Here is a 27,868-nt window from a genome sequence, read left to right as displayed (position 1 = left end):
GCCACTTCATTAGGGAAAAATCATGGTCAAAGCTTCACGGAAAGTGAAGAGTGCCACACCCGCTTTCAAATAATTTATTAAAATATTTCTTCACGGATAAATTATAAAATTTGTAAGTGTTACAAATAAAAGATTACCTTTGAGATACCACTGTAGTTACATAACAGTTGACACATACAAACACAGTGACAAGAATGTTTATGCGATAGAAAAAGAAGGCCACTGACAAAAAAAGGGGGGGGGGGGTAGAGGAGGATGCCAAGACACCATGTGTTTTTGCAGGGCTGCCACAGCAACAAGGATGAAGTGCAGGCAAGATCGAAAGGGAGATGTCAACAGCAGTAAATTAGATGATTTCTTTTTTTTTTTTAAAAAAGGAGATAGACACCTGCAGTGTATTGGGTAATTTCAAACATAAAATATGACACATTTACAATTTCACCAAATGCAGGAAAATCCCCTATCTTAGTTCCCATGTAAATATTTTACCACAAATTTTATGTAAATTTCCCAAACATTTCTGCCCCGAATTAAGAGCCGATGTCCAATTTTTTAAATTCCTGGTTTATTCCCATTCATTTGGACGGAAAGCTTCCAGTTTGGAACATTTTCTGTAAATTTCCCAGTAATGTCTCAGCAACTGGAATGTTCATAATTGTGATTTCAGAGTTGAAGTCCGTCGGTCGAAAATGACACTCATTGTAACAAATATGTTGTGGTGACAAGGCGGCGGTGTCGCATCAGCGCTAGGCCTTGGTGATGCTTCCCTCCTTGATGAGGAAGTCGTAGATCTTGCGTGTCTTGTTGACGTCGATCTTGATGAGCGCTCGCGCCTGAGCCAGACGCAGGCCGCCCTGACGCCGACATTCGTTTAGCAAGGCCTGCTTGTACTCCAAATATGCGCCGGGCACCAGGCGCACCACCTGGCACAACTATGCGCAAAACAACAACACGTGTCACACATTCACACCATCTGATGGCACCTTGGTTTGAAGCAGGGCTTCAAATACCTCTTTCTCACGTTCGTTGAGCTTCTCAGTACCAGGCAGTCCGGTCAGGTTGAGGGGAGGCGCGCTCCTTCTGCCTGTTGCTATGGAGACAGGCACAACACAACACAGTGAGACTGCAACACAACACGCTTGGTCGCACAGTCAACGTGCCGGTTTTATAATCCGCCCGACCGCGCCCCCTCGACAGTTCTTGGCGATGTTCAACACAATAGACATCAACAACTCTAAATAACGCCTACCTGATGTTGTGATTGTGGTGACAGCCGGTGTGATGCCAGCATCTCTGCAGGCGGGAGATTAAAAGTCACACTATTAATAAACACGCACACACGTGCAGTCACGGTAGATTGGATCAAACACAAAGGAGAAGAAAAAAAAAACTGTGATGGGGAAAATGCATTGTTTTGAAGGCTAAAAATACCAAATGGAATCTGCTGGTGGACACACATTGTCTTTGTCTTACATGGCGGCTTGCTTGCTGAGCCACTGCTGGCACGCTCGTCCATCCTGGATGTATTGCAGCATGTCACACAGCATGGTCCTCTTGCGACGCTCGTCCTCACGCATTCGCTTCACGCGCTCGTACACTTTGGCACCTGGGCAACGCACAAACACCATCGCTCAACGTGAGCTGTTGCCAAACAGCCCTACTGTGTTTGGGCTGCGACTCACTGCAGAAGGACTTGATCCCGGCCTTGCGGTACTCCTGCAGCCTGCGGATCTCTCGCCGCAGCTCAAACTCCACTACAAAAAAAAAAACAAAACAAAATGAGGAATTATTCAATTAATCACTGGTTGCAGCTTGAATTTGTTGCGAAATGAGAAAAGCGCACAGAAAAAAAAATTCTGGACTGAAAGGTTTTGCGTGAATAAAACACAAAACAGTGACGTTTGGTCAGATACTGACATGCGTGACTCTCGATGAATTTGTCATGCTCGACGGGTCCTGTGACTCTGGCGAATCGCCTCATGATGTCGTAGAGCTCCTGGACCTCCTTTGGGTAGCAGTGCTCCAGCACTGTGAGGAACACAAATGTTGTCACTTGCTCAGAAATGAAGGCAACAATCATCAGCCACCATTTAAACTCACACGTGACGTGCATTTCAATATGACCAATAAATTCTGATCCACGTCCTATTTCCGAGAGGGTGTGTACACTTGTGTAACAACATTATCACTGTTTATCCTACTATTTGAACAGTGTGTGCAGACTTTTTATAACCACAGTACGTCAGCTCCGACATCTTTGCACCTGTTGTTGCAATAACGCGTGCTGCATTGGCCACCTCGGGGCTTGTTGTGTCTCAAAGCTGAGGGGGGCGCTTAGAGAGGAGCTGTGTGTGCCTCTCACACACGCAGACACCTGAGCGTGCGCACGGTTTCCGACAGTCTCCATGACAACCGTTGGGCAGCTTGACGGCGAGCTTGTCTTTTGTCTGCGGAGGGCCGCGAGTGATGCGCAGTGACGCGATGCGGGGAGCTGACATGAATAAATCATACGCGCGCAACTTCAACCTCCTTCAAACTCATTTGCGCTGCCCATGTTAGAGCGTAGCCATGGCGACGGTGTGAGCGCGCATGTCAAAGGGCAACTCACTCTGGAATTTGCGCATGTTGATGAGTCCGTGATCGCGAATAATCCTGGGAAAACAAAGACAGAAAAATACACGTCAAAACAATTCAGTGATTTTAGCATATCGTGAAAAAATCGACTCGATAGAAAGCAGTAGTGCTTTTAAGCGGTTAATGATGCCACCTAGTGAGCGACTGGCATTATTACAACTTACTTCTTCCTGCGTTGTCGCTCTTTTAATCTGGAATGGTAAATATCCACCACGGCCAGTTTGAGTGCTGCAACACACCAAACGGAAAATAATCGTCGCACAATGTCGTGCGGGCTTGACCGTCGGTCGGCAAGCGCCACCCACCACGCAGAACGTCGGAGTCGTCGTCCACAAAGTCGATGTCTTTCAGATCCCATTCGGCGTAGTTGTCAAATTCCTGCGTGGCCGGACGGACGAAAAGATCCTAATTATTATTTTGCGGCTGCTTAGTCATCTGGATTTCCATGCACATATTTGACAACAATGTCAGAGTGAGAGGGTAAATGTTAGGATGAGTCACTGCCTGCTAGTGTGAGTCACTCCATCGAGTGGACTTCATTCAGAGTCCATCGGGAGCAAAACAAGCCTCAATCGCTCACCTCCATGAAGTCAGCGCGGGCCGGCATGTAACCCGCCATGTCCCTGGAGAGCACTGAGTCAAACGTTGGCCGAGGTGGTTCTTCGGTCGCTGTAACATTAAATATTATTCTTATTTATTAAAAACCAACGTTGATGCGGCGTCACTGACGTTTAAAGGGAATGGCGCCGTCGGCGAAGCGAGCGTCTTTGGTCTTGCGCAGGCTGAGCAGCGTGGAGGAGAAGAGAGGATTGTTGATGAAGTTCTTCATGTAGTGACTCTCGCACTCCTCCTTGCTTTTGCTGCGCATCTGGTAGGCCACGTCCTGCCTGGCGAGTAAGAGCACAAAAACAATGAGCCGACATTTCGGAACAGGTTTAGTAACATCCCAAAATGAGTTCAACTGGATTTATTGATCTTTGTGTTTAAATAATTAATCAATCTAACCGAATAATTCTCAATACTTGACTGACCAGTTGCCGAAGCCGCAATCCATCACAGCCTCGAGCAGAGCCATCTCCTCCTGCGCCGTCCAGCCGGGCTCCAGAACGGGGAAGTCTGACGTCTGAATAAACAAGACCAAAGGAAGATTGCTCAATCTGATTTTGTAGATTATTTTAAGTTTTAGGGCTGACATTCGTAACTCAGCATCTCAGTGTTGTGTGTTAGAAGTATGATGTCCCTGACGGCCACTCCAAATTTACCATGATTTCATACTTGTGGTCACTCTGATGTTTCTTGTATTCAAAGCCTTTGGTGAAACACTGGGAAAAAAATAGAAAGAGAGGTTATTCAAGAGGAGCGTCTTTACCTGGAGTAGACATATTGTCACCTGGAGGCAGAGGAGGAAAGGTGAAGGTCCACATTCTGCACACTTGATGTAAGGCTCGGTGAGGTAAGACGAGCAGCCTCTGCATGGTGGCTTATCAAGAGGGTCGTCTGAGGGTTACATGAACAACAAAATTGGCATCAAAACTTGGCAAATTAGTCCACAAGGTCGGTGCTGTCCTGTTTTTCTTAATCTGGATTATTCAGCACTAACATTTTCAAAATTGGCGCTTTTGTCTGTCGTTTTAATCACAGGCCACTAGGCGAGTACGGCTAGCATATTTTTGCAGCTCTCCCAAAACAATCGAACGGCTAAAAGCCCCGTTTTTTTACCCAACAGGGAGCCTTGTATTATTTAAAAAAGAACTATCAATTTTAGCGACACAATGTCTTCTTTCATAGCTCCGTCAAATCGAACAAATTCAGTCGTTGCCTATATCGCCGTATACGCTAGCGTTAGCAAAACAATGCTAACGCAACTGTTGTCCAACGTAACGATTAGTCAACATGCCTCGGATAACAATAGAACTTACTCCCGAAAGAAGAAAGGTGATCCATGTGACTTTTTTTTAGAGTTGTACTTGATAAATCAGTAAACGAAACAAAAAGGGCTACAAGGGACGTTACGGTGTGATGGCTCTTTCTGGACTCGGCACGTCGCCCTCAGTCCAAACTAATCGAGCAAAGATCGCGAGAGCTGGGAGGGGGGGGCGGTTAATTTCAGTTCGACTCCTAGATGGTAGTGATGTACGTCACTTGGTTATCTTCCTGGCGGGGCTTTGAAACACCAACTCAGTGGCCTAGTAGTAGAGTGCCCGCCCTGAGATTGGGAGGTCGTGGTTTCAAACCCCGGCCGGGTCACGCCTAAGACCTTAAAAATGGAACTCATTTCCTACTCTGCTTGGCACTCAGTAGAAGGGTAGGAATGGGGCCTCAAATGACTGAATCGTATTTATTTTTTTTTATTTTAATTTTCACAACTTAATCAGGGGAGAGCGCGAACGCAGTCCCCCACTACCAGAAATTATGCAGTCGAGATTCCCACATTTGGGGAATTCGCAGGGGTCAGCACAACCGGAGTGCAATGGCTGAGCCTCACCCTGGGTGAACCACCTTCTTGATCATGGTATCTCCCCTGCCAGGTAAGTATGAGTTGTACACGGTCGCCGGGCCGAAGTCTTTCCCACACACACCATCTTCAATCACGGTCTTATTTTGTACAAACGTGTGAGCACACTCAGTGGATAAAGCAGCATTCGTAGAACTGTTTACATAGTATATTTAGTCATTACAGTAATCAAACCATTATATATTAAGTTTAAAAACAATAATCTGCAAAATAGTTCCCAGCATACATTGCTTCTTTTCTATTTGCTGCTGCCATCTAGTGGTACAAGGGCATTACTGCACGTGTTTTGATCATCCACCAGGATAGAAACGCTTCATTTGGGAATCTCACTTTGGAATCATTACTCATATAAACACCATGCATTGTAAATGTTATACTTAATTATTTTCATTCAGATCTTTTTCAAATGAGATTTTTTCCCTCAAAGTATGATTTAGTATTCAATGAAAATCTCAGACTTTTCCACTGAAAATGTATACTTCAACATACAATTTAATGAAAAGTGTTTAATTAGACATCCTCAAAAATTATATCCTCCTGAGTTTACGAACAGTCGCATCCAATCAAACAGAAATGGACAAATCCTGACGCTAGACACGTCATGCATCTTTTCCAAAAGGTTTGATTTAACATCTAGAGGGGGGTGCACCGTTCCTGGAGGTACTGCAATACCAGGTCGATGCGTGGAGTGGACGGAGCAAGCCCCTATTCCATCTCCCTGTTCCAAAAATCAATTTAATATATGGTCCCCGGATAGGGGACGTATCAGATATTAAACTGATAAGAACAGATACTACACTTGATCTTAGCCAAAAGGCCGAGAAGCGATAACCCGAAAACGGCAGACGGGGACTACTTAAATCTCGGCACTACAATCTAAACTGAGAGTGATAAACGTCACCAAGCAACGACAACAACACAAATTTACACAAGAAACAACAACATACATTGTAAGTGAAATGGATAGGTGTGCCGTTTTGCAGCCTACAAAAACAAATAAATATTGAGTATTGATGGGTACTACAAGTCATGTGACCCATGATGGTCCAATGGAGAAGCACCAGTACACATATTCCTTTTAATGGCATTATTTTGTTGTTCTTTGACAATCAACTAAGCCAGTCACAAATATTCAAGAATAGTGCACACATAATGGGTCCAAGGAGGACATTTGTGTTGTTTTTCGAGAGAATATTAGGAAATCGATCGCCTGTCACGTGATTCACGTCGAAGGAAAAGTAATTTTACTTTAACTTGATCTCGTTTAACCACGTGAAAATAGTCTTACATGAATCGTTAACAGCAAATTACTTTCATTGCATGAGCAGATTGTTCGTGTAATACTGTGGTGAAAAGTAGTTTTACTGCTTGACCGATATATGTGCAAATTGTATCAGGTAGCGTCACATCTATGCTCCGAGTCACCAAACTACTTCCTGTTTACGGTTTAACTGGCAGGTATTAATACTAGAGCGACACCACAGTCGTGGAGGAGAACTACACATACGTTTACATCAATCGCTTTACAAAAATGCAATTAAATAGATTTCTCTTTCCACAAGCGAGATTAAAAACTTCAGTAAACGCACAATTAAAGTATTTACTATGTATTTGTTACAAAGTTTCACTTTCTAGTGTAGAATTGTGTGTATGTTGAGGAAATTGAAGGTCATAAGAGTAGGCCTAAAATGCTTACCTGTTCGGTAGAAGGAGACGTACAACAAATTTGTCTTCAGTAAAAACCCCTTAAGAGTCACCTGAAAAGCATTTTGAATATTCACCAAAGCATTTTCGTCCGGAGTGATATTTTTTCGTCAGTATTCGGTGCCGAAAAACCAAGTTTTCTCCTCGAAGTCCCTTGTTACCTAATTGACTCAAACCACACCACCCGTTTTTTTTTTGTTTTTTTTCTAAGCGACGTTCAATGTCATCTTGGACATTTCGATTTTATTACGCAATACGTACATCATTAATCCATTATTGATGTTTTCAATAATTTAAATCAAATTGACGTCAGAGATTGCTTCCACACATTTTATGCAATCATAAGTGAAAATAATTTGTAATTTCTGTCTCACACTTCATCAAATAACACTTAATCGTGTGCACAAACTGATGAGCGACCGCTCCTGTGCAAGAACTTGAGAGTTATGCTAAATCTGGACTGACATTATATACTTACTGAAAAATATATTCATAAATTTTGTTGTGATTGCTATTTCTCACTTAAAATGGGTAGAAAGGCCTTCAAATAAATACTCAAATGACTTCCCACAGTCAAACAAACTTCCAAACATCGGCCAGTTGCACTCTCTCTCTCTCTCTCTCTCTCTCTCTCTCTCTCTCTCTCTCTCTCTCTCTCTCTCTCTCTCTCTCTCTCTCTCTCTCTCTCTCTCTCTCTCTCTCTCTCTCTCTCTCTCTCTCTGTCTTTTTATTTTTTTGAAGTGAGTGCTTCCTGTTTAGCACGTTCTACCAGGTGTCACATAATGCGAGGGGCCAGGGGCTTCCAACCTTTGCTGATAGCTGGTATGGCTCCAAAGTGCCTGTTTTACTTGTAACTCCCAAAAGCGGGAAGGCCCGACACCGTGTGGCCTTTCTTCACCTTGGTGTGTGAGTGTGGATACATGTTTACTCAATAATCTCCGGCTCAACCTGTCTGATCGGTGCGTGCCGGCTGCGCAGGTATGAACACACACTCAGTAAACGCCTGAGAGGACGACGAGGCACGAGGAAGACTGTGAGAAAATGTCGGGATCCCGATTTGTTAAGGACTGAAAAAGCCCACTAAAAGGTCAAGTGAGCTGGGGGGAGATTCTTCTTGGTGCTCTTCAACCAACCGATGGCTCTGAGATGCTAATGTTGTACTACAGGCTCTGGGATGTACACGACGTTGCTGCGCTCTTTTGCTTTTTGTTGTACATGTGCCAACGAGGTAAGCACTATAATTGTTCTTATGACGGGAACGTCTCAACTGGTTTTTGTTGAGGGCCACATAAGCAAAAAAAAAAAAAAAAAGGAAATAGTTCCAGTTCAGCTTTTTGGTGACAGGATGACAGTAGCTAGACTCTTAACAATCCAAATAAATAAATCAAATCTGACAAATTAATGGTTACACTGCTCAATAATGTGTGATGTCAAAGGTCTTGTTTAAATGTCATTTCGATAAGATACTTAATTCTGCTTTACTTCTGAATGTCATCTGTTTGTAAATGCTTTTGTTTCTTTGTCTGTGTGAATTTTGGAATTAGTACTTAATTACAGTAGTTGAATCAGACTATCTACCGTCACCAGTTTTACTTCGAGCGTGACAATATTTGCTTCCTGTTTATTATGATGATATTTATAGCTACGTCAACGAGGATGTTAAATCTATGAGCAATGGCGCTCCTTTTTTCCTTCTCAGTGCCTTGGCATTCTTGAGTAGAATTCCTTCTCCATGCCTCATTGAGCAAACAGCAGAACCACAAGGTCCACTGAAACTTCTTTGGATAAATTTGATGAGGTTTTTAAGGCTGCCCAAACATACTTTATTAAAAGGAGTGACCCCCTTTTAGAAAGTTCTGCCAGGAACCTGTCACGTATTGCACGTATCTGAGTGCCAAGGAATTTTCTGGCTCAAAAAGTACTTTTTTTTTTTCTCCTTCCAAGCTGGAGCCATCTCCATCGAGTCCCCCGATCACAGCCTAACCCGGTCCGTGCAGGAGGACGTGTTCTTCTCCGTGGATGTGGCCTGCAATTGCACCCCCACCATCCAGTGGACCTTCATGTCGAGCTCGGTGAGCCGCGCCATCGGCATCTGGCGGCCGGGCGTCTTCACCAACGTCACCGATGACTACACCAGTCGTGTAGAAGCGCATGACAACGGCTCCATGGGATTGTCGGACCTCCGGTTGCAAGACACCGGGTACTACGTGCTGACGGTCAGCGACGAGATGGGCATCAGTAAAGATGTTGGATTTGTCCTCAAAGTCAATGGTGGGTGGAAAAAAGACAGGTGATGCATTTTTATACTTAAATAATAATAATGTTCTTCGCAGAGGTTCTGTATGAGGACCTGCAGTACCTGTCGGTGTCAGCCCTGGCGCTGGCCTGCATGGCGGGCCTTCTCATGCTGGCCATGTGGCTGTTGGACAAAGCCTACAGGAAGATTGTAGCGTGGCGACGCAGGAAGGAAATGCCAGGTAGGAGTCTCATTCATCTAATCTTCTGCTTCTAACCACAGATTTTTTTTAAGTAGTATAGAATAACTCATGTTGCATTGGGGCCAAAGGTTATCCTGGTCGGTCATTGTGGCCTTTGCTGCTGTAAATGGTAAACTCGGGATTGCAATTTTAAAAGTCTGATTATTGTGGAGTATTCGTGCCTCCAGTTTGTAAGCAGCATTCAAAAATTGGCCAAATGCCAACTCATATCAAGGTACCATTGTATAATAAAGACTTGTTTGTACAGTACTTGGTTTATTCCCACTTCTGCCTTTCTAAAGCTTCCTTGCTCAAATAACTAGTCACAAATCGTGTTGGGCCGTCTGGCTGTGAATGGAAGTTGGCATTTTGGGCGTGTTTTGGAGTACAAAGGTTGCCTAGAGTCTCAAATGACTGCCTCCCCCTTTTTTTTCTTTCTCCAGAAAATGACGCAACGGAGCTGCAGCGTCTTTGACACAAGTTTGTTGGGACTATTTTTCATTTGTAACAGGAAAGACTTTTTTCTCCTTCACCACAATGGATTTGGTCGAGGAAAGAAGAGACTGAGGCACTCAGATTTATTTTATACATGTGTACTGTAAATATAAACTGTATTTATTGCCAAAATAATATTGTTTCAAGTAGGTCAAGTTCTGAGCTGAGGGAATTGAAGTTTGATGTGGAACATTTTAGTAAGTGGGGAAAAAAAAAAAGTGAACAGACGTGGGCAGGGAGCCAACAAAAGTCTTGTAAAACTCCTCCATGGAAGAATAAAAAGGAAAGGGGCGTGGCTTATCATACATATATATTTTTTGTAACATGGCTAAGTTGCTGGTCCACCCGGGGAGTATTGAAATTAAGGGCAAGGGGTAAGGGCGGCCATGAGGAGCTCCATCTTGTAGACAAAGTTGCGTCCCTCCATCTTGTTCCAGTGGACCTCCTTGTACGGACCCCTGAGGTGGCTCCACTTGCTGTCCTGGATGATCTCACTCTTGGGCAGGTCCTTGGTCTGGTTGCGGGGGAACTGGACCAAAACCCTGCACCCGCTCTCGGGACCGTTACGCACTAAGGGGGGGGCGAAAGGAAACAGATAAGAGCAGCAGATAAGAGAGGAAGCCATTTTGGGTAAATTTAAAGTGAGCAGTCTCACCTGAGATGGCGTACTCTCCGTTGGGAGACGCCACGGTGACGGCCGAAGCGTTCCCGATGCTCTCCACTGGGCCGAGGCCGACGTGGTTGCTGAAGCTCAGCACGTGCCAGCCCATCACTTTGGCCAACTGCTGCACGGCGTGCACCTGGTGCTGGGACATCTGCCGCGAGGACGAGCCAGGGACACCCATGAAGCTCTTGATTTGGAGCTCGGTGGTAAGAGTAGCCATACCTGGGAGAGGAGGAAGTCCTGCAGCTCCTGCTCCTGATGCGACAGAGTGACCACGCGGCCGTCTCGATGGACCACTCGAATCTGCTCCACGCCAATGTTGAGCTGCAGCTGGATGGACCTGAAACATGCGATCAGTACATTAGCCACACCTTCAAATCACCTTTGTGCCTTCCTTCCACAACTTACTTGCAGATTTGCTCGTAGCTCTGAGAGGTGATCAGCACTTTGACGCTTGACTCGTACACGTCGTTAATGTTGGACCAGTGAGCTTGAATTTGAGGGTCTTCGATGCGGCTGGCCAGGCTGTCGATGGTGCGCGCCGTTCTGACAAATCCACAAAAGATACACGATAAATGATGGCGTCGTTTGAAAAAGTAGAAGCCGGTCTTACCGGCTCCGTAGGAAGATGTGCTTGGCCTGTTTGATGATCTTCTCCAGGAGACCTTCTCGTTGCTGCAAGTTGCTAATTTCGGCCTTGTCGTAGGCCATCGGACCTGCCAGACGCAGGCGCTTGTGGCCAAATGGGGCGGTGGCGGGATGTGGCATCACCATGGAACTCAGCTGCTGCTTGTGGAACTGCAACACAGATGAAGGAAACCTTCATTCGATTCAATCAAATTATAGTCAAAGTATCCCTGAAAGAAAGAAAAAAAAAAGTCTCACCTCTCGCATCATCTGATGGAGGTTATGTTCCAGTACGTAAAGATGATCATCTGGTTTGGGTCTTTCCGGTGAGGCCCGATGGTTCCTCTTCTCTGTCGTCGAGTGGCACAATGAGATGGAGAGTTGCAAACCTACAAACAGAATTATTCAGTCAGTGGCACAAAATGTAGAAAAACGAAAATTGCTTCTTTTGTTTTTCAGACCGATGCAGATTTGAGAAAAAATAATTATAATGGTAATAAATACGCGATTAGTATTGGTTGATCGTAGTCACGAGCGTTCCAAGACCTGGGAAGGGCTGTGAGATGATCTGATTCTTCACGACAATGTGAGGGATTTGGGATTTGATCTGGACGGCTTCCCGAGACAACTGCGCAAAGATCTCCTTGCAGAGCAGAACGTTCTGAGCCGCCTCCAGCTTCACGTGCCACGGCTGCGAACCTGCCAATGTGACACATTACCAAGATGACGTGCGGAATTAAAAAAAAAAAGAACTTTCATGATAAACAGTAAGTAGAGTTGCAGCAAGACCACACCTCCTTTGGTTTTTGGTTGTCGCCTGAACAAATTGACTGTTCCGAGATCACCAATGTCTGGAGCTTGCTTCTGGATGGAAACCTGGAACAGTCCCAGTGGTGATTCCACCGCTTTCTCCAATATTTCTTCATACAAGTCAGTATGAAAATGTGTGTCAGTCCTCTACCTTGATGTAAGCAGATCCCTCGAGATCACTGGGGATCTGCACGTCAAGGGGACAGTAGTCCTCCGGGATCTTTTTGTCCAGATCGATATCCGTGTTCTTGATCACCTCAAATGAGCCGTGATGAGGAAACAGTGAGCCTGCGTGGTTAATGACATCATGCAGCTTTTACAGACTGGGATGACAAAAACAATCACTTTATGGAGGTTTTAATAACCTGCACTCCGGTAGCTGAGGTCTCCTAGGATCTTGTCGCCGACTTTGCGCAGTTTCCACTGCGAGCGCAATCGCAGCAGCTCCGCGTTGAAGTCTCGCTGTCTGCGGTTCTCCAGGTTCTCCGCGACAGACTTGTTGAGCTTCTCGGCACCCTTCAGGAGGAGCTGCGCTGCAGTGGCCAGCGATTTCTTTTTGCTCATCAGTTGGAACACCTGAGGGGTCTGAATCAAAGCAATACAATGTGGATATTGAATTTAAAATGTGCCAGTGTTTTCATTTTACCTTGCTCATGGACGGATCTTGAGACACTGGGTCTAGCGCCATGTACTTCTTCTCCTTCACCACGCAAAGCACATCATAGAGGACACACATTTCAGTCAGGGAACTACGCAAGTTGTTGCGGACGGAATCCCAAGGCCACAGGGAGGGCTGGAACTTTACTGTTCCTGCATAAAAAGAAAGAGTGGAAAAGAAGAGTCATTCATTGTGCATTCAATACAAACTTGTCTTCATGATACCTTCTTCTTCCTCCAGGTCATGCTTGCACCACTCGCGATCCCGGGATTCGCTGTTGGTTCCCTCTTCCTCAGAGTCGGATCCTTGGCTGAAGTCAATCCGCTGCGCCAACTTAGCCAAGTTCTGGGACATGGACAGGGGTGGCACGTACGTCTCAGTTCCATCCAGGGCAACCTCCTGCACCTGCTTCTCACAGAAAGACTCTATGCTGACCCTCACGCCTGGACCGCTGGCCATGATGGCAAAGCTAAGCAAGACAGGGAAGGGACAGCAAGAGAAAGACATCATTATACGACTGCTTTGCTATCCAAATCGGCTAGCGTTAGCTTTATGCTAATCACGGCGTATTTGGTTAGAACACTAAACAGCAAAATGAAAACGTTGAAATTAATAACATTTGATTTAAGCACATCTTACCTCTGATTTTAAGCAATTGCTAGGAATGTAAATATTGCTCCTTTGAGTTGTGTTATTGTTTCTGTCGTGTTTCGATTATTCTACGCACGCTACGTGCTCTTCTTTGTTTTGTCATATATGGCTGCTAATTCTACTTGGGACAATAGCACCCCCCTACGGTGAAAGGTGTTGCTGCAGCTGTTAAAATTGTAAAATACTGGATACATGTAAGCTTTTTTTTTTTTTTTTTAATATATATGGGATAGAATTCTTGCTGACGATTCAAGAGTGCCGATAATTAATAATGATAACACATCTAAATAATATAACAATGTGTCGCGACAAAGTGCGCGAACACGGCGGGACGTTTAAACCGACGGATGTGACGTAGGAAGAATTCAAAGCGAACTCTTCGCGATCGCACAGATTTGTGTGCTGCAAGAAAATGTCTTTTATTTCGAATTGATCGCATCAGAATGTATTCAATCTGACGTCTATAACTTGATATGATCCTATTTCATCGATTAACTCGCGTCTGAGCGGCGGAACTTTGCGATCAGGCAAAGTTAACCAATTCAGGCCAATTAGCTAAGCCGCTAGCTGCTTATGTTGCTACAGAGAAATGTTTACGCTGAGAGACAATGGCGAGACGGCTGGGAAAATTACGACTGAGCCCCAACGAAGAGGCCCAATGGATGCAAGAAGAAAGGGGAAGAAGGAGAAAATTGCGAATACAACAGGTAGTGAGAACATAATCGATTTTGCTTCGCTTTCTGACGTTTAACTTCATTGTGACGTCATTATATGTTCAGTTATTTCGTCCGAACTCTGCATTGCTTTTGACTCACTTTGATTTGCCACCCATTGAGTCATGTCAATCCCCCGAGCCAAACAGTTTGTGAGTTTTCAAACTTTTTGTGATCAATGCTCTCATTCGTGCAAGCTATTTTTGCAAACGAATTATGCAACATTTAACTTATTCTTGAACCTGTTCCTCTCTTAGGTTCGTGAGCAGCACAAGAACTTTGCGTTCCAGACACGGCAGAATGTTGAGCGGAGACGTCAACGTGAGCTGGAGCTGCTGGGACAGGAATTGCGGGAGCAATGGGAGCAACAGCAAAACGAGAAACTGCGCAGGCTGCAGTTGCTTTACGAACAGACCCTCCAGATGGTCGGCCAAGGACAGAGGATGGCCAAAGAAAATGTAATGCAGTGTGACGTCAGAAAGACAGAGGGCACTGCTCTGTATATAAATCATAGTCTTGCAGTTGGATTAAAATGTCTTTTTGATCTGTAAAAGGAGCCTGATTTGCTGGCCATAACTCGGAGAGAAGCACTGAATCACGCCAAAGCGGAAGAGCGCTTTCGAGATGCTCTGAAAGAGCTCAAGTCGCAGAAGCTTAAAGATAGTGAGATACAAAGCCGGTGAGAATTTTTCAACTTTTTTGAATGTGACTACCAGACTAAGAGAGAGAGAGATGTGTACATTGTTTTTTTTTTTGTTTCCTTTGCAGAACAATCAATGCTCGGAAGAAGGCTCTGCAGGTAGAAAAGGAGAGATCGACAAAAGTGGCCAGCCTCCCGCCGCCTCCCCCAAATCCAATTTTAGTAAGTTGCATTGTTGTACTCAAAGGTTGCGCTTGAAATAGTGTGAACATTTAACGAATGACAAAACTTGAAATGAATTGTTATTGTCTTCCCTTTCCAAGCAGGCCATTGAAGCCGGAAAATCGCACATGGGAAAGAAATCTGATGTCAGTGCCTTTGCCGGCACGCGGCACCACATGCCCCCCGGGGTCACGGTGGACCGGGCGGCAGACACGCAGCAGGTAAAGAAAGGCATGAACCACATGTTCCTGTTTGGCGTTGCCATAAGTCAACTTTCTCAAATAGGTGGATGCCCATGAGGGAGCCGAGCTGGCCATGAAGAGGCATCTGGACTTACAGAGGGAGGAAGAGAGGAAGAGAGCCGAACGAAAGGAGACGGCTCGTGTTCGAGGGAAATCGGCTCTGAAGAAAGAGCAACTGGCGCTGGTATGAAGTTTGTGTGTTGATCTCAAGCACCATCGATCCAATGTCAGACCCCCGTATTGGTACCTTTAGGATCGCGAACGGCTCCTCGTGGAACTGGAGCACATGCAGCACGCCGACATGCTGAGGAGGCGGCAGCAGGCCTTTCAGATAGCGCCGCAGATCTTCCAGCCGCCTCACAGGAAGCAGGAGATGAAGGATGACTTCCAAAGAGACATGGAGGTTGCCTTTGAGGACATGTACACCAGAGAAAGAAGTAAGAACTCAAAACTTGGTGTAGTTGTTGATTGGATGGATTGTTTACATATTTTGACATGTGATAATTAAATACAAATTTATTTCACCTGAAATTCCAGGAGTCCAAAGTCGGCCCGTCCCAGAACCTCGTCCTGCCATCGGCGCCGACAGCCAAGACCCGGAACTGGATGTCACGCTAGACGAGGGTGTCACATCTGAACGAGAAAGGTCCACAGAGGACCCTGGATTGCAGGAAAATGCCCATGGTATAAATTAACATCACCAGTAAAGACATTACTAGTACCACGCCAGCAAAGACATTAACAACTTCTTAACCTGCAGTGGAGAACATGCGAGCAGCTCCCAGGAAGGCCTTGACCAATCTCCTCAATCGCATCAGGAACCAAAGAAGCGAAACGTCAAGCTGTGACGGCGGGATCCCCGTCGCCAGTCGGGGCTCGGAGCAGGACAACAAAGTGATCCCAGAGCGGGATGCCGTCGTTCGGCCCGAGGGAGTTCCCGAAAGGGTCGAGGCGGCAGCTAGAGAAGTTTCGGAGGAAGACGTGACCATCGAAACGGGCTCGCTCAGCAGCCAGCCCGCCCAGGCGCCATCGTATCCTCAAGGTAACGCTGCTTTCCTGACGCTAGTACAAAAGTCATAATTAAATATAATGAAATATTTGTTTTTATTAGCAGCAAACGCAACAATTCAGCCAATCCCATCAGACAGTCAAGATGGAGATTCCCTCGCCTCCAAAATCCTGGAATTTGAAACCGAGCGAAAGAAAAGGGTAAGGGACCGCTTAAATGGTCCACTTTGTATTTGCATTTTGCTCAAGGTTTTTCGTCTTCTTCTGCAGGAGATGGAGCTGGAGAGGGAGAAACAGCAGCAGATGGCCTTTCTACAGGAGCTGGAAGAGCAGAAAGCCGAACTGGAGCGATTGTTGCTTGAGTCTCAACAACAAGAAACCCTTCAAGCGGGGGTCCATGATCAAGAAATTTACCGACATCCAGAGGTAAGCCAAAATTTGAGAATTATGTTTTTGAATTCTAAATCAGAAAAAAAAAATCTCAATGATCCCACAGACTCCTGAACACACCAGAAGAATCCGAGAATGTCAAGAGCGCCTCCTAGAGCAAAACAGGTACGTTGCATCATCAAGGAAAACGTATCAAAACAAACTTCCAGTTTCTGATTCTAATCCAGTCTTACTTTTTTCTCAATTTAAAGAATTCATCAGCAATCTATGGACCTGGCTCGACGACGCCTGGAAGACTACCAGCGCTTTCTTCAGAACCGTCACAACGGGACCACTCTGCCCCCTCCTCCTCCGCTGCAGGAGCCTCAAATCTCCACCGACTTCTCCTCCCAAGCATCGGCTGGTCCATCCATGCCACCGGCTTTTCCCTCCTCCAGCTTCCAACCCGCAGAATCATTTGAAAGTTCAAACCTTCCGAGGCACCACCCACAGGACATCTCTGATCCCGACCCTCTGACGAGAAAAGTTGTTCCGAGAGTCCCGTCGACCACCACCGAGTCAATTCCTCCCAAAGCGGTCATCCGAAAAGTACTTCCTTCTAAAATGGTCACTAGAGAGTTACTAGCTCCTCAAGTGGTCACCAGAGAGCCCGTTCCTCCTAACGCCACCACCACACAGCCAATTCCTCTCCAAGTTAGTGCCGCAGAGTCGCTTCCTCCTCAAGTAGTCACCAGACAGTTGCTCCCTTTTAAAATACTCACCAAAGAGTCACTTCAACTTAAACCAGTCACCAGAGAGCCGCTTCCTCAAGCGGTCACCGCCGAGCCATCTCGTCCTCAAGTGGTCACCAAAGAGACTCTTCCTCTTCAACCACTCCCTCTTAAGAAAGTCACCCGAGAGTCATTCCATCCCACACCAGTCATCAGAGAAGTTCTTTCTCCTCAAGCGCTCACCAGAGAGGCCTTCACTCGTCAACCCACCGAGTTTCTCCCTTCCACCAGCTTTCCAATCCAGCCCATCCAAACGATCACACAGAGTCACCTTCCGCAGGTTGGATCACCTGCAGAACAAGACCAGCAGAGGCCTCAGGACTTCCGCAATCGGCAGCAGGAGGGCAAAGAAGAACTGCGGCAAAAACAGCCGGAGAGTCTGGGGCTCCTCAGGCAACAAAAAGAAACATTACGGGCTCTGATTAACGTTGACGCTCAAGTAAGTTCACAAATTGTCTCCTCTTGTTCCATATCTTCTTCGGCTCAACGGTGATGTTCTTGCAGCCGCAAAGCGAGCTCGCCACACCAGAGGACGCCGCTCAAATGCGATTGGGACTACTTACCTCCCTGCTCAAAGTCATCGAAAAATCCAACGGGGGGAGCTTGACCCGCCCGGGGCATCTGCAGACAGAAGACGACCCAAGTCTTCATCTCCCATCCACCAGCGAGACGGGTACTAGCGCGTAGCATTGATAGCGTGTAGCATAATCCCAAAAACTGATTTTCACTTATTTTTTTCCCAGCCTCACTTCATGCTCCCGCCCGAACAGCAAAACCCCCAGTGACCCGAGTCCGGCTCGGCACGATGAGCGAGCAGCACGAGCTCAGCGCCATTCAGGAAGTGGAGACGCCAGTGGACACCAGCCTGGCGACAGGTCAGTCCAAGAACTTGGCATCTCACGTCCTGTCATCACTGACCCTGATTCTGCTCTCAGGTCCAAGCGATGTTTTTTCTGCGCCCCAACACACAATGGACTGGTCTCTGCGGGAGCCATACGAGTCCCCTGTGACCACAGAAGCAACTCTACAGACGTCGTCCATGTCCAGTTCAAAGAGGTCCACCTCATCGCTTAATGGAGAAAAACAAGTGATGGGGTCCGGAACATCACCAGACACTTCTGAGCACGGTACGTTCACTCATTTTAGCAATTCAATGAAAATAATACAATCAGAACTTGGTTGTCACCTACTTTTTTTTTCGTGAAGGTCCATTCAAATCGAATTTTGTTGTCCAGGTTCATATCGCCACTTCTCATTGGACTTCGAGAGGGAATCAGACTCCTTTGGCCCGGCGGTCCCGATCAGCGGCTCCTTCTCGGATGCCAGCGGGTCACCTGGAGAGGCAAGTTGGGTTTTTATTTTGAGTCAAGGGTCTGACATTGCATCCAGGTACACTTTTCACCCCCTCTGAGGTTCACAACTTGTGGATCAATGATGAAAAATAGCCAAATCTGAGTGCCTTGGTAATGTCTTCCTTGGCCTGTGATTATGCATGAGAAGCTTTTTGTATGTATGTTTGTCCGTCTGTCCGTGTGTGTGTTTGTCTGTCTGTATGTGTGTTGTCTCTTGAGCGATGATGTAAACAAAATTACCTGAATTGTATTTTTTTTAAAAAATACATTACATGAGGGTTTCTACACTTGAACTGAGCTCAATGTCCAATTACTAAATTATTTATGAATACATGGTAGGATTTGTAAATGCAACCACCAATACTAACCGAGTGTGTGTGTGCGTTTGTCAGTCTGCACATGGACGTTCTGATCGATCCATCACACCCTTGTCCACCGGCAGCTACATCACCAGTGACCCAGACGCCAACGCAGGTGAGGAAAAAAAAAAAAATAAATTAGTCAAGCGACCTCTGGTCCAAAACCATTGTGGTGTCATTATTAGGTAAATCTCCAACCCTTGTCGCCATGGAGACTTCTCGCCTCGGACCCTCCTCCAGTCCCGCTGCTCTTCACGCCGCTTCGATGAGCGACGTCCAGCGTATCGTCGAGCAATACGCCCGAGAGCTCAGCGTCTCTTTAAGCACAGGGCGAAATGATGACGAAGCATCTGGTGTGACTTCTCCTTCTCCAGCCGCCCACACAAGTGTCGTGGTCAGTGATCCACAAAACCGCCTTAAACTTGATTTACTCTACTCGAGGAACATTTTGAATTCTTGCTTGTTCATCTTCCAGAACCGTGACCAGGCGGTCCAACCAATCTTGGGGCAATCCTCGGTTTACGAGGATCAGGACTCGTTCAGACCTCTGATTGGTCAGCCAGGGGATCAGTCCTCCTACCTCATCGCAGAACAAAGAGACAGCACCATGGAGCGGCTGCTGGGTCAGCCGTCAGCTCACTCGTCTGTAATCGGCCAGCCGCCCGGCCCGCCGCTTTCCGCCAGATTGGACTTGACCTTGAGTCGCATCATGGAACAAATCTCTCGCGAGTCGAGCCAGCGCGGATGGAGAGGCCAGCATGAACCCAGTGTGGCTCAGTTGCCGTCCCACACAGAACGGTCCTGGTTGGACGAGCGTCCGGAGAGTTCGATGAAACCGCTTGTCGCTGAGTTGGACTTGTCTTCTGGCCAGGACAGTGGAAGCTCAGGTTTGAGAACTTTGCAAACAGTAAATAGATCCTGTCATACCAAATATATTAAAATTATTACAGATTATAAAAAGTAATAGAAAAAATGAAATAATAATTGAAAAAAAAATTACAGATCATAATTTTTTATTTTAGATGAAAGAACTGGCTTGGATCTCAGCACCTTGACAGAGGCCACCATTCCCTCGCATCCATCCTTACCTCCCGAAGCCTCACACGGGGCTTCCGTCCCGCCCGGCGCAGACTCCTTTCACCCCCTCCCGTCTGAGGTCACCAACAACGAGACAGCCCCGGACCCGTCCGCCGTGTTTCGTGACTCTTCCGAAGGACGCCTCTCGAGCGGCGAGCTCAGCGTGTCAACACATTCCGACTCGGCGTCTCAAGGCGGGGCTTCTGAGAGCGAGCGCTCCACCGACCGCTTCAGGACGGAGGAAGGCTCTCGCCGGACGTCCGCTTGGCGTCGCGTCAACTCTCCTCAGGTTGTGTGTCTAATTACGCATGTGTGTCTGCGCTTAAATGAGGGCTAACATAATTTGTGATTACAGATGGTGCGGCTCTCCCAATCTGATGCTAGCAACAATTCGTCTGCATTCAGCATCTTGCCTGAGGAGGCTGTAGAAGAAGAGCAGGGGGAAGTAGAAGTTCCCATTCCTGACATCCCTGCAGAAGAGTGCACTTTGAACTTGAGGCTGGACCTCAATGCTAGGCTACGGGTACAATTTTGTGCTGCTCGATTTTTGTAGGTGTTTTTTTGTCTTTTTTGATAACTTGTATTTCTAGGAGGCCGGCAGTATGAATGGCATCCTGGAGCAGTCCCAAATAACACTGGTGAGCTTGACAGACACCACATTGCAGGACAGCATAGTGCTCGAGGAAGAATTCCCGTGGGAGGAGGAAGAACAAAAAGGCCAAGAGGTACTCGTGTTGGCATTCCAGGACCTTCTCAACTCTGTCCTCGTATGAACTTATTTTCTATATCGTAGGAGTCCCAACCAACCTTAATGGAGAAACCTCCAGGAGCTTTAAAAGCCGATCAGAGCCCGACACATGCAGGTAAAGTCTGCTATGTAGGATTTATTTCGAGGGCTTTGAAGGTGGAGAGTGGTTTATATTGAAAATGTCTGTCTGTTGGCATCAGGCATGCTCCTCGAGTTTAATTGGGGGTCCCAGCATCAGGGAGTCTTTGAGAAGAAGCGCCAAGCTCTTCTAGAGAGGTCAGCCCGCCGGGCGGAACAAGTTAAGGCCAAAGGGGCGATGGTCAGGAATGGAAAAGCAGCGGAGGTTAGCGTGCAGTCTGAGGAAAGGCCTCTGCAGACCAAGGTTGAATGAAATAAAAGGAATGAAATACAAATTAACGATAAAGTTAAAATAATTGCAACCTTACTGCAGACTCAGTCGGACCACCGAGTGGAACAAATCAAAGCTAAAAGGGTGCCGGGCAAGGAATGTCCTCTGCAGAGGCAAGCCAAAGCTGACAAGTGCAAAACAGCAAAGTCCACTTTGGTCAAGGAACAAAAGCCCCCGACTCCTCCAGGTAGGAAATCTGATTAGTAACAAGACGGGACAGATACAACTGTGCCCTGAAGTTACGTCTTAATTTGCTTTCCAGCAGCGAGCACGTCAACAAAGTTGAACGAGCAGAGCCAAGTGAAGAAAGTTGCCGAGATGCACAGACAAACTCGGAGGTACTGCCATATTTGTTTTCTTCTTCCCCATGACATGTCACCACTGTCTCAACACCGCATTTGTTCTTTCAGACTGTACGAGCAGCTTGAGGAGGTCAAAGAGCGGAAGGCGGTCCAAAGCCGTCAGGAAGCTTCTGCCAGCAACAGACAGAAAGCCAAAGCCTTCCACATGGTAATTATTTTTTTTTTTTAGGCATTACGCCGACGGCACTCAACTGATGTTTTATTCCCCCACAGAAAACACTCCAGAAGCTTCGTGCCAAGCAGACTCAACAATGAGCGACTCAGAATGTTCCCTGTGTAAATGTTATAGTTTCGTTTATCAATAAAGTTTTAACTTATTCAAAGATCTTTTGTGTTGTGTGTTTACATAATACTTTATATTTAACTTTCAGCACCTATTTATTAGATTCATACAAATATTAAAATCATATACACGAGTATTTTACAATGACAAAGATAGAAATTATCAGGCATCGGCATTTGACGACTTTGTCCGAAGAGCACTTCATAGCTTATTTATGAATCATAAGACTGTTCGCACATTCTTATTTTTGTTTGGTTAGGCAATCTTACATTGGCCCAAGAAGCCCAGCTTGAGAAGTGCTAAAGAGCTTGTTCAGTAAACATCCTGACCTCTTTTCACAGTTTGGAGAAGGTTATGCTCTTGACACTCTTCTTCTCCATGGAGGCTTGAGCGGATTTCATCACGTCTGCAGTCTGAAGCATGCTCATGTTCCACGTGGCCTAGAAACATGGACCATTCAGCATTTACACAATAGAGTGTGTTAAGTTTGAACTTCCTGAAGTTTTCCTTACCATGTAGTCGAGTCCCTCGGCGACACTGTGGTCTCGGGAGTAGATGAGGTTGACTTTGGTGCCCTGCACCGCCACAGGGCTGCGGGCGGCCATCTCTCCGGCCATCTCCAGCGCGCTTGCCATCATGGCCTCCTTATCCGCAAACACTCGGCTGGATACCCGACGAGTAAATGGGAAGCTTCCTTATCCTTCATCTCCATCAAAAGGGTGCCTTAACTATTTCAAGAAAAAGTCCAAAATCACTTTACCTGACCAGTCCACTGTTCAAGGCCTCATCGGCGTACATCTTCCTCGCTGTCAAAGCCAGATCGTTCACCAGGCTGGAGAAAACGTGGGAATATTTTAGATGAACAATTTCAAGTGTGTTAATGAGCTGTTTACCTGCGGCTGCCGATCACTTTTGGGAGCCTCTGCAGCGTTCCGACGTCCGCTGCTAGCCCGATGTCCACTTCCTGCAACATCGTAACCGAGGCAACAACCTTTAGCATCTTTGTGGCATCGCCCCCAAAAATAGATTCTCACCCCTTGACTGGCCATATTTATTTTTGTGTTCAAACCCCAAAAAAGAAAGATACCGCTTTTATGAAGCTCGCATTCTATACGTAGTATTTGTCTGCTGGATGTGTGCCTTAAAGGGGCGTGGCCTAGTGAGTGATGAATGTTAGGCGATGCTCTAATTTACACGGGACATACTTTGACTTGGAACCAGGCATCCTGGGTGCACAGGCGGATGTCACAGGCAGTGATCAGATCCACACCTGATGATGAATTTGAGTTTTGAAAAGGTGACAGTTGAATAATTTTAATGTCGAATAGTTCTGATGATGTCCTCCTACCTCCTCCCACACAGGCTCCATGAACAGCTACCACAACTGGCTTTGGACACTGGAGCAAGAAGATCAACACTTAAGTAATAATAAAAATGATCATAAATTAATCATATGTGTGACGGACCCTCTCGATGACTGAGAAGGTGTCCTGGTATTTGGTGATGTTCTTTCTAAGGTTCCAAGAAATGCGGGCCGTGTCATCTCCGTCTGGTTGCAGCACGTCGCCGGCCATGTCCATCAGGTCAATACCTGGACCATCGGCACACAACTGAGAATTAGATTTGTTCTTCAATTGATGTAAATAAATGCAACTTTGACAAGACTTGTAACACCTGCTGTGAAGACCTTCCCTGCGGCAGAGACCACAACCACTCTGCAGTCCGGGTCACCGGAAATCTCATTAAAACAGTCCACCATCTCACTGAGAGACAGCACAACCATGCTCAGTTTTATTGTCATTGTCATCTAGAAATTTATAATATATTGATTTAATGTTTGTGTTTGTTAAAACAATATATTGGAAGAGGGCCCTGATATTTTCAATCGCAATATCAAATGGGGACGGGGGGTAGATTATTTTTATAAACCCCTTGACACAATTCCAAATTATTTCCCCTCATATGCCATCTTTTATAAAATCTATTTTAAAAAATTCTTGCCTCCAGAATGCTTTGTTCATTGCATTGCGCTTGTTTGGACGGTGGAGCTCCACATGCGTGATCGTCTGTGCTGGGCGGCTGATGGCCAGGGTGGTGTAAGGGGCTGTGGGACCTCCAGACGTCGACATGGTCCGGACGACTATTTGGCTGCAGGGCCCGAATCCCCTGTCTATTAAAAAAAAAAAAAAAAATGTATTCAAGATTAAATACATATATTTTACTACTGTATTACTTAGGCAGTTGGTGTTGTAGTACAAACTAGGAGAATAACTACACTAATCACACCGTAAGAATTCAAAGTACGTTTTTAATGGAAAATATGGCTCATATGTGAACCAAATTAGACACAATTTTGAGAATACTAATTAAGCGGGTGGGGGCCATTTTGGGGCAGGCGGCAGTGAAATGTAGTTATGGGAAAAGTAAACAAAAATGCACATGAGTGAGAACAAAGACGGACTCAACCTAAACTTTCAAAGAAACACACAACTAAAACAATACCAAATTAAAACACGACAGTTGTTAGATATTGACAAAACTGACTCAATATGTGACGTTTATTAACGTAACAGGGCGCTGTTGACTTACATGTTGTGAAAGCAGACCTGGCAAAGAATGACAACATCGCCCTTGAAACGACGAAGGTGGAGTGGGAAGAAAAACAGACAAACTAAAATCTTAGCAAACACAATTTCAGCGGACGCGACGTTTTACACACTGACGGAAAGTTAAAATAAGTTAACTGTGGCTAGAATTCAAACAGGTGCCTCACCTAAAGTAATTTAGGTCCTTTAACGTAGGCAGAAGCGTCTCCGCTCTTCTTCTTGTTTTGTTGGTACTGGCGACTTGGCACACTAGCACCCCCTGTAGTCAAGTTGACTGGAAGTTTTGCGTACCTTTCACCCACTTTCTTGATGAATCATCAGTTTTTTTACATCAAAATATCACGATTGTAAAATAGTGTTTGCCGATTGAAATACATGCTTTGCGACGTTTGTGTAAAGAAAATAACGTCATCATAAACGGAACTATAGTTCCGTTACTGTTTCTCGAGGGGCTCCGCGTCAACGGTGACTGCAAATTTACTTTTACGATACTTTATTGTTTGGGATTGTCACGAACCGTTTTTGTACACCAGGCAAATATTTACTTAGTTTTTCTCTATTTTTTAAAAACTTTTATTTCAATGTTTCGGATCAATTACCGTGGTCAAAAACATCAGAACTCTCGTTCGCCATTGCTTGTTTTTAACGGACTCTAGGTGTGGTAACACAATAACAAGTGCGTCACGGAGGCTATCGTTTTGACAACGCACTTTTATCCTCAACAAAATTAGTAGATAGACGTAAAAATGTCTATATTTACACCGACAAACCAAATCCGACTGACAAATGTGGCAGTGGTGCGGATAAAGAAAGGAGGCAAACGCTTCGAAATCGCCTGTTATAAGAATAAAGTAGTCAGCTGGCGCTCCGGAGCGTAAGTACAGCATCAGATGTTGGATTTAAATTGTCTCACACACCTTTGTTAATGCTTATTGTCTTAATACATTAATATATACACTCTAAATGTTTCTGTTTAAACCCAACCTTTATTGATCCAACGAGCTGCATGTCAAACACAAAAGTTTCTCCTTTGTGTTTTTGTCTGCAGAGAGAAAGATCTGGATGAGGTTTTGCAGACCAACTCAGTTTTCGTTAATGTCTCCAAAGGGCAGGTGGCCAAAAAGGATGACTTGTGTAAAGCTTTTGGCACAGATGACCTGACCGAAATCTGTAAACAGGTACAGTAACAATCTCCGGTGTAACTGATGAAATAAATAAAGCACTGATGTTTAAAAATGACTTTTCCTCTGTGTTGCGTGCAAACAGATCCTGGCCAAAGGGGAGCTCCAGGTGTCTGACAAGGAGCGACATAGTCAGCTGGAGACCATGTTCAGAGACATCGCCACCATCGTGGCCGAAAAGTGCGTCAATCCCGACACCAAGAGGCCGTACACGGTCAGCCTGATTGAGCGCGGGATGAAGGACATCCACTATTCGGTCAAAGCCAACAAGAGCACCAAGCAGCAGGTGATGCAAACATCATACGAAAAAGTGCGAATAATCAAGCATGACGAGATGACGTGATTTTGTCGAATGCAGGCCTTGGAGGTGATCCGGCAGCTGAAGGAGACCATGCAGATCCAGCGGGCCCACATGAGGTTGCGGCTTCTGCTGCCAGGCAAAGAGGCTAAGCGGCTCAAGGAGAAAGTCAAACCTCTCCTGCAGGTGGTAGAGAGCGAAGATTTTGAAGAGAACCTCGAAATTGTGAGTTGGTCCCACAATTTGGATTCAATTTTTAGTTTGACTTTTTGACATTTACATTTTTTGTTGTCAGGTGTGTCTGGTGGATCCCGGCTGCTACAGGGAGCTGGGTGAGATGATTCGCTGCGAGACCAAAGGCAAAGGCTCGGTGGAGGTGATCAGCCTAAAGGACGTGGAGGAGGGTGATGAGAAGCTGTAGGGAATCACTTCAACACTTTTGAAAGATGTTGGGAACTAATTAAGTAAAAATTAAAAACTCAACTTCTCCTTTATGCTAAAAGCACACTCTTTGGGAATCTCTGCTTTGTAGCACTTTTTTTTTTATTTTTTGCACACAAATATTAAATGCAAATGTGTATTTAATGTCACTTTCTTTTGAATCAAGAGCAAGTGAAAAGTAGTTACAATGTCCACAGGTTAACAATCAAAAGTTCTTCATTGGTCAAGTAGGTCAAAACTGAATTTCTGTACCATATAAAAAAAAAAAAACTAAACTTATACATTCAGGATGTATACACAAAATGAGCCCATTTTAATTCTTCATAAAAAGTCAAATTTACAAGAATAAAGTTATATGTGAGTAAAACTTGAAATGTTAAAAAAAAAAAAAGAAAAAGGTAATGAAGATATGAACTAATTGTGTCATCATGAGGAGTCTGCTCTATTGCAAATGCACATTTTCAAAATTGAAAATTTCACAGTTCGGGGTTTGAATCTTGGCTCGGGTTTCGTGTGCTCGCATGGATCTTCTCTGAGGAGTCCAGTTCTTGCTCCAGCATTTCAAATGGGGAAATAAGATTTGAGATTTTCACCTATTGCTTACACACGCAACCCAAAATTGGCTCACCCTTGACCAATCATATCTAGTTTTGTTGAAAACACAAGGGAGAAAGGGGGGGGGGGCATCAGGAGGGCACGGACCCACGTTGGTACTGGCTATGTGTGAAGTTGGCCCTGTTGATCCTGTTGAGTGGGTGCATCGTCTCCTCGGGAAGACGCGTCCCGTGACCCTCAACGGGCGTGTCCGGTACCTCGGAGGCGGTGGGACACAATGTGGTGAGAAGGATCCCCCCGGCGATCATCAGCGCAAAGGCCACCCATCCAAAATACAGCGCCGGTCCCCAGTCCCTCCTCAGGTGCACGGCACCCGCCAGCGGCTGGCTGCTGTGCTGGCAGGTCCAGGCGATGGGAATCAAAATGAGAATCCCGGATAAAACGTACGCGGCCCCGGAAAACACTTTCACCTGCCCCCGCTTGGGGAACCACACGGCTCCGGCCACACCTATCAAGGTGGCAAACGCCCCTGCGCCCACCGCCGCCATGATGAAGGCCCTCCACGTGCGGAAACTCCCAGAAAGCGAAATAAGCGTCCGATAGAAGGAACAGTGCAGCTCCCCGTCATGGGCCAGATCCCAGTGGCCCCATTCCAGCCACACCCCGTCCCAGTAAGCCGGTAGCGTCGCCGTGGAGTTATCCAGAGTGCCGCTCACCGTCCACAAGGCCACGCAGCGAGTCAAGATGGCGCAAAGCCACCCGGAGAAGGCCAGACCCAGGCCCGCCAGCTCCAGACGCCGGCGCATGTCGACTCGGGAAGCCTAAACCACGGGGGTGGGGCGTCCCAACCTCTATCTGGCTGGGTTTGTTATGGGAAACCAGTTGGACGGCATTAGGGAGCAGGGGAAGGCGTAGCCTGGGTGGAATGTTTTGTTTGTTCTGACATCGTATCAAAACAATCCGACTCCCCCAGTCTG

The 27,868-nt window shown here is 46.0% G+C and overlaps 7 protein-coding genes and 2 non-coding genes across 15 annotated transcripts; 3 read left to right on the top strand and 6 right to left on the bottom strand.

Moving 5' to 3' along the window:
* Positions 1–543: 543 nt before the first annotated feature.
* Positions 544–7,036, bottom strand: tada2a (transcriptional adaptor 2A). Of its 2 annotated transcripts, none has more exons than XM_088382016.1 (15): positions 6,846–7,036; positions 4,025–4,131; positions 3,897–3,956; positions 3,666–3,757; positions 3,364–3,521; positions 3,215–3,303; positions 2,940–3,012; positions 2,799–2,862; positions 2,609–2,652; positions 1,918–2,028; positions 1,683–1,754; positions 1,474–1,606; positions 1,250–1,293; positions 1,011–1,090; positions 544–932 (listed from the first exon to the last, which is right to left on the bottom strand). In XM_088382016.1, exons 3-15 carry the CDS (start codon positions 3,897–3,899, stop codon positions 747–749), a joined length of 1,149 nt encoding a protein of 382 aa, XP_088238142.1. In that variant the 5' UTR covers positions 3,900–3,956; positions 4,025–4,131; positions 6,846–7,036; the 3' UTR covers positions 544–746. The 2 variants fall into 2 exon arrangements, with proteins under 2 accessions (XP_088238142.1, XP_088238141.1); XM_088382015.1 differs by lacking the exon at positions 6,846–7,036 and adding an exon at positions 4,554–4,716.
* Positions 5,007–5,170, bottom strand: LOC148395526 (U1 spliceosomal RNA). The gene has a single exon (XR_015859680.1). It is a non-coding gene; the product is annotated as a U1 spliceosomal RNA (small nuclear RNA).
* LOC148395525 (U2 spliceosomal RNA) lies at positions 5,788–5,978 on the bottom strand. Its single transcript, XR_015859689.1, has one exon. It is a non-coding gene; the product is annotated as a U2 spliceosomal RNA (small nuclear RNA).
* A 568-nt stretch (positions 7,037–7,604) lies between the features above and the next one.
* On the top strand, positions 7,605–10,128 carry vstm5 (V-set and transmembrane domain containing 5). Of its 3 annotated transcripts, none has more exons than XM_088382032.1 (5): positions 7,605–7,755; positions 7,832–8,081; positions 8,798–9,124; positions 9,187–9,330; positions 9,774–10,128. In XM_088382032.1, the coding sequence occupies exons 2-5, from the start codon at positions 8,000–8,002 to the stop codon at positions 9,803–9,805; spliced, it is 585 nt and encodes a 194-aa protein (XP_088238158.1). In that variant the 5' UTR covers positions 7,605–7,755; positions 7,832–7,999; the 3' UTR covers positions 9,806–10,128. The 3 variants fall into 3 exon arrangements, with proteins under 3 accessions (XP_088238158.1, XP_088238157.1, XP_088238159.1); XM_088382033.1 differs by having other exon boundaries at positions 7,660–7,675; XM_088382031.1 differs by having other exon boundaries at positions 7,605–8,081.
* med17 (mediator complex subunit 17) lies at positions 9,908–16,196 on the bottom strand. Of its 2 annotated transcripts, XM_088382014.1 has the most exons (15): positions 15,807–16,196; positions 15,578–15,712; positions 15,300–15,460; positions 12,809–13,053; positions 12,573–12,736; positions 12,292–12,511; positions 12,078–12,214; positions 11,911–11,992; positions 11,663–11,815; positions 11,375–11,505; positions 11,103–11,287; positions 10,898–11,035; positions 10,712–10,829; positions 10,481–10,640; positions 9,908–10,395 (listed from the first exon to the last, which is right to left on the bottom strand). In XM_088382014.1, the coding sequence occupies exons 4-15, from the start codon at positions 13,041–13,043 to the stop codon at positions 10,187–10,189; spliced, it is 1,932 nt and encodes a 643-aa protein (XP_088238140.1). In that variant the 5' UTR covers positions 13,044–13,053; positions 15,300–15,460; positions 15,578–15,712; positions 15,807–16,196; the 3' UTR covers positions 9,908–10,186. The 2 variants fall into 2 exon arrangements, with proteins under 2 accessions (XP_088238140.1, XP_088238139.1); XM_088382013.1 differs by lacking the exons at positions 15,300–15,460; positions 15,578–15,712; positions 15,807–16,196 and adding an exon at positions 13,224–13,381.
* Positions 13,582–21,852, top strand: cep295 (centrosomal protein 295). 2 transcript variants are annotated; one of them, XM_088382012.1, is made up of 29 exons: positions 13,582–13,942; positions 14,206–14,406; positions 14,503–14,627; positions 14,717–14,810; positions 14,912–15,031; positions 15,096–15,236; positions 15,306–15,489; positions 15,590–15,736; positions 15,813–16,094; positions 16,167–16,261; positions 16,331–16,486; positions 16,557–16,615; positions 16,702–17,659; positions 17,725–17,893; positions 17,964–18,095; positions 18,156–18,347; positions 18,456–18,562; positions 18,965–19,046; positions 19,117–19,325; positions 19,407–19,818; positions 19,954–20,297; positions 20,364–20,531; positions 20,599–20,733; positions 20,802–20,871; positions 20,957–21,138; positions 21,208–21,352; positions 21,428–21,503; positions 21,576–21,675; positions 21,741–21,852. In XM_088382012.1, exons 1-29 carry the CDS (start codon positions 13,844–13,846, stop codon positions 21,780–21,782), a joined length of 5,226 nt encoding a protein of 1,741 aa, XP_088238138.1. In that variant the 5' UTR covers positions 13,582–13,843; the 3' UTR covers positions 21,783–21,852. The 2 variants fall into 2 exon arrangements, with proteins under 2 accessions (XP_088238138.1, XP_088238137.1); XM_088382011.1 differs by having other exon boundaries at positions 16,164–16,261.
* ech1 (enoyl CoA hydratase 1, peroxisomal) lies at positions 21,680–24,714 on the bottom strand. Of its 2 annotated transcripts, XM_088382017.1 has the most exons (11): positions 24,584–24,694; positions 24,400–24,440; positions 23,812–23,980; positions 23,485–23,573; positions 23,277–23,401; positions 23,159–23,207; positions 23,016–23,080; positions 22,704–22,774; positions 22,571–22,642; positions 22,323–22,473; positions 21,680–22,250 (listed from the first exon to the last, which is right to left on the bottom strand). In XM_088382017.1, the coding sequence occupies exons 2-11, from the start codon at positions 24,434–24,436 to the stop codon at positions 22,146–22,148; spliced, it is 933 nt and encodes a 310-aa protein (XP_088238143.1). In that variant the 5' UTR covers positions 24,437–24,440; positions 24,584–24,694; the 3' UTR covers positions 21,680–22,145. The 2 variants fall into 2 exon arrangements, with proteins under 2 accessions (XP_088238143.1, XP_088238144.1); XM_088382018.1 differs by lacking the exon at positions 24,400–24,440 and having other exon boundaries at positions 24,584–24,714.
* A 26-nt stretch (positions 24,715–24,740) lies between these two features.
* sbds (SBDS ribosome maturation factor) lies at positions 24,741–26,480 on the top strand. The gene is made up of 5 exons (XM_088382019.1): positions 24,741–25,290; positions 25,465–25,594; positions 25,683–25,883; positions 25,956–26,120; positions 26,191–26,480. The coding sequence occupies exons 1-5, from the start codon at positions 25,163–25,165 to the stop codon at positions 26,314–26,316; spliced, it is 750 nt and encodes a 249-aa protein (XP_088238145.1). The 5' UTR covers positions 24,741–25,162; the 3' UTR covers positions 26,317–26,480.
* On the bottom strand, positions 26,414–27,697 carry LOC148395518 (claudin-4). The gene has a single exon (XM_088382021.1). The coding sequence runs from the start codon at positions 27,695–27,697 to the stop codon at positions 27,023–27,025; it is 675 nt and encodes a 224-aa protein (XP_088238147.1). The 3' UTR covers positions 26,414–27,022.
* Positions 27,698–27,868: the final 171 nt, after the last annotated feature.

The sequence above is a fragment of the Syngnathus floridae genome, chromosome 7 (assembly GCF_059516105.1).
Source record: "Syngnathus floridae isolate MCC-2025c chromosome 7, RoL_Sflo_1.0, whole genome shotgun sequence".
Lineage (NCBI taxonomy): Eukaryota > Metazoa > Chordata > Actinopteri > Syngnathiformes > Syngnathidae > Syngnathus > Syngnathus floridae.
The sequence above is the reverse complement of the archived record's forward strand: the minus strand, read 5'-3'. Positions and strand labels throughout refer to the sequence as shown.